Source organism: Olea europaea, unplaced genomic scaffold, assembly GCF_002742605.1.
Source record: "Olea europaea var. sylvestris unplaced genomic scaffold, O_europaea_v1 scaffold994, whole genome shotgun sequence".
NCBI classification, from domain to species: domain Eukaryota; kingdom Viridiplantae; phylum Streptophyta; class Magnoliopsida; order Lamiales; family Oleaceae; genus Olea; species Olea europaea.
In genome coordinates this window covers 1-1,586 of record NW_019268453.1, presented here as the reverse complement: position 1 = coordinate 1,586, position 1,586 = coordinate 1, and the positions used below count along the sequence as shown (strand labels likewise).

The window sequence follows — 1,586 nt, the reverse complement described above, 5'->3', positions numbered from 1 at the left end:
CTTAAGTTATGTTCATTTTCTTAAGTCCGAGGCTCCAACAGATCTTAAGTTGTGTGCATTTTCTGCTTAAGTCCGAGGCCCATACAGTTATTTAGTTCGTGCGCTTATCAACTTCCAGTTCGTTTGTTTAAACGAGGCAAAACTTGGGTAAAGAACAATCATGAATGAAGAAAAACATTATATTAATATTTAAAAAGGATTACAACGGAGGGCCTCTGGCCATTACACAAAGTACTGAAAAGGAAAACCTAATCTAAACCTGGCTGGATGAAGGTGGCGCCTCAGCACTTGGGGGTTCGGCAACCTGGGCATCAGTGGTTCCTTCCCCTGCCTCAGCATCTAGGGCTTCGGCATCAGCTGCCTCGTCACCCTGCACCTCCTCAACTAGGGTCTGAGGAACCTCATCCACAAATTCGGACCTAAGTTGTGCCAGGTCCAAGTTTGGATAAAGCTCCTCTGCCCTCTCCAGCACTTCGGCATAGGCGAAGTTCCTCCAGTACGCGCTGAAGCTTTTATACTCCTCTGTAGTGTGGAAATTGGCGATGTATGCCCTCACCGCCTCTTCCGCTGCATTCCGGGCCTCTTCTCTGGCAACCGAGGCGTCGTTCATGTACCACTTCGCCTGGCCTTCGAGAAACTGATTGGCATCACGAGCGCCGGCCAAGGCGAGATTCGCCTGCTCCAGAGCCTCGGCAGTCACCTTTTGGTGCTCATTGGAGACCTCCACCTTCTTCGTCAGAGAGGCCACCTCGCACTGAGACTCATATACTTCCCTCTTTAGGGCCTCAATTTGGGTCAGGGCGGACTCGAGCTTCGCCGCTTCTTCAGCCCTCTGTGCTTTGATTTCTTCGGCCTCGGCCTTAGCAGCTTTGACCTCCTCAACGAGCGAAGCAGCTTTCCCCTCCGAGGCGTGAGTCCTTGTTTGGAATTCACTTAATGCCTCCCTGCATTCTAGCGCGAGGCCAAAGGTCCGGGCGCTTTGGCTCACCAGTGCCCTCGTGAGGTCGGTGGCATCACAAGACGAGGCATGAAGCTGCCACCTCTCCGTCCAGAACTTGTAAAAGCTCTCGGTGGCACCTCGAATTTCCTCAGGGAGAGCCTCCACCAGAGCTAGGGCCAGCTCATCCTCCCTCCCAGCTAGGAAGTTTGGAGACTTCCCCTTCTCCCGAACAGGCTTCTCCTTCGCCACCTCCTCTTCGGCTGCCTCAGCAGCTCGCCTGGCAGCCTCTTCCCTGGCCTCTTCAGCCTCCACCTCCCTTACCATCTCCATTTTGATGGCCTTAGAGGCTGCAGCGAGAAGCTTCGGCTCTCCAGTTTGTTCTGCCCTATGGGATACTGAAGTCCCAAACTTGCCAGCTGAGCTGGAGATGTGCACCAGCTTCCTCTTCTTAGTCTCTTCAGAGACTTTCTCCTTGCCCCGAGGCTCCTTGGGCTTCTCTGGCCTCTGAGTAGATGCATCTTCCGAGGCCCTGGGAGTGCAGTCCTTGGACAGGCGCTCAACCTTGCCTCGGACCTCCTTTGCCCCACTAGACCCGGGTTTCAGAGGCCTCGCCTTCGCAGTAGAAGTGGCCTTCAAGATGGAGGCC

At 54.2% G+C, this 1,586-nt stretch overlaps 1 protein-coding gene across 1 annotated transcript; it reads right to left on the bottom strand.

Annotated features, from left to right (window-relative positions):
- Nucleotides 1–253: 253 nt before the first annotated feature.
- On the bottom strand, nt 254–1,469 carry LOC111392892 (embryonic protein DC-8-like; the record flags this gene model as incomplete). Its single annotated transcript, XM_023018302.1, has 1 exon — nt 254–1,469. A coding segment is annotated over one exon (1,216 nt), but the record flags the coding sequence as incomplete, so codon positions are not given.
- Nucleotides 1,470–1,586: the final 117 nt, after the last annotated feature.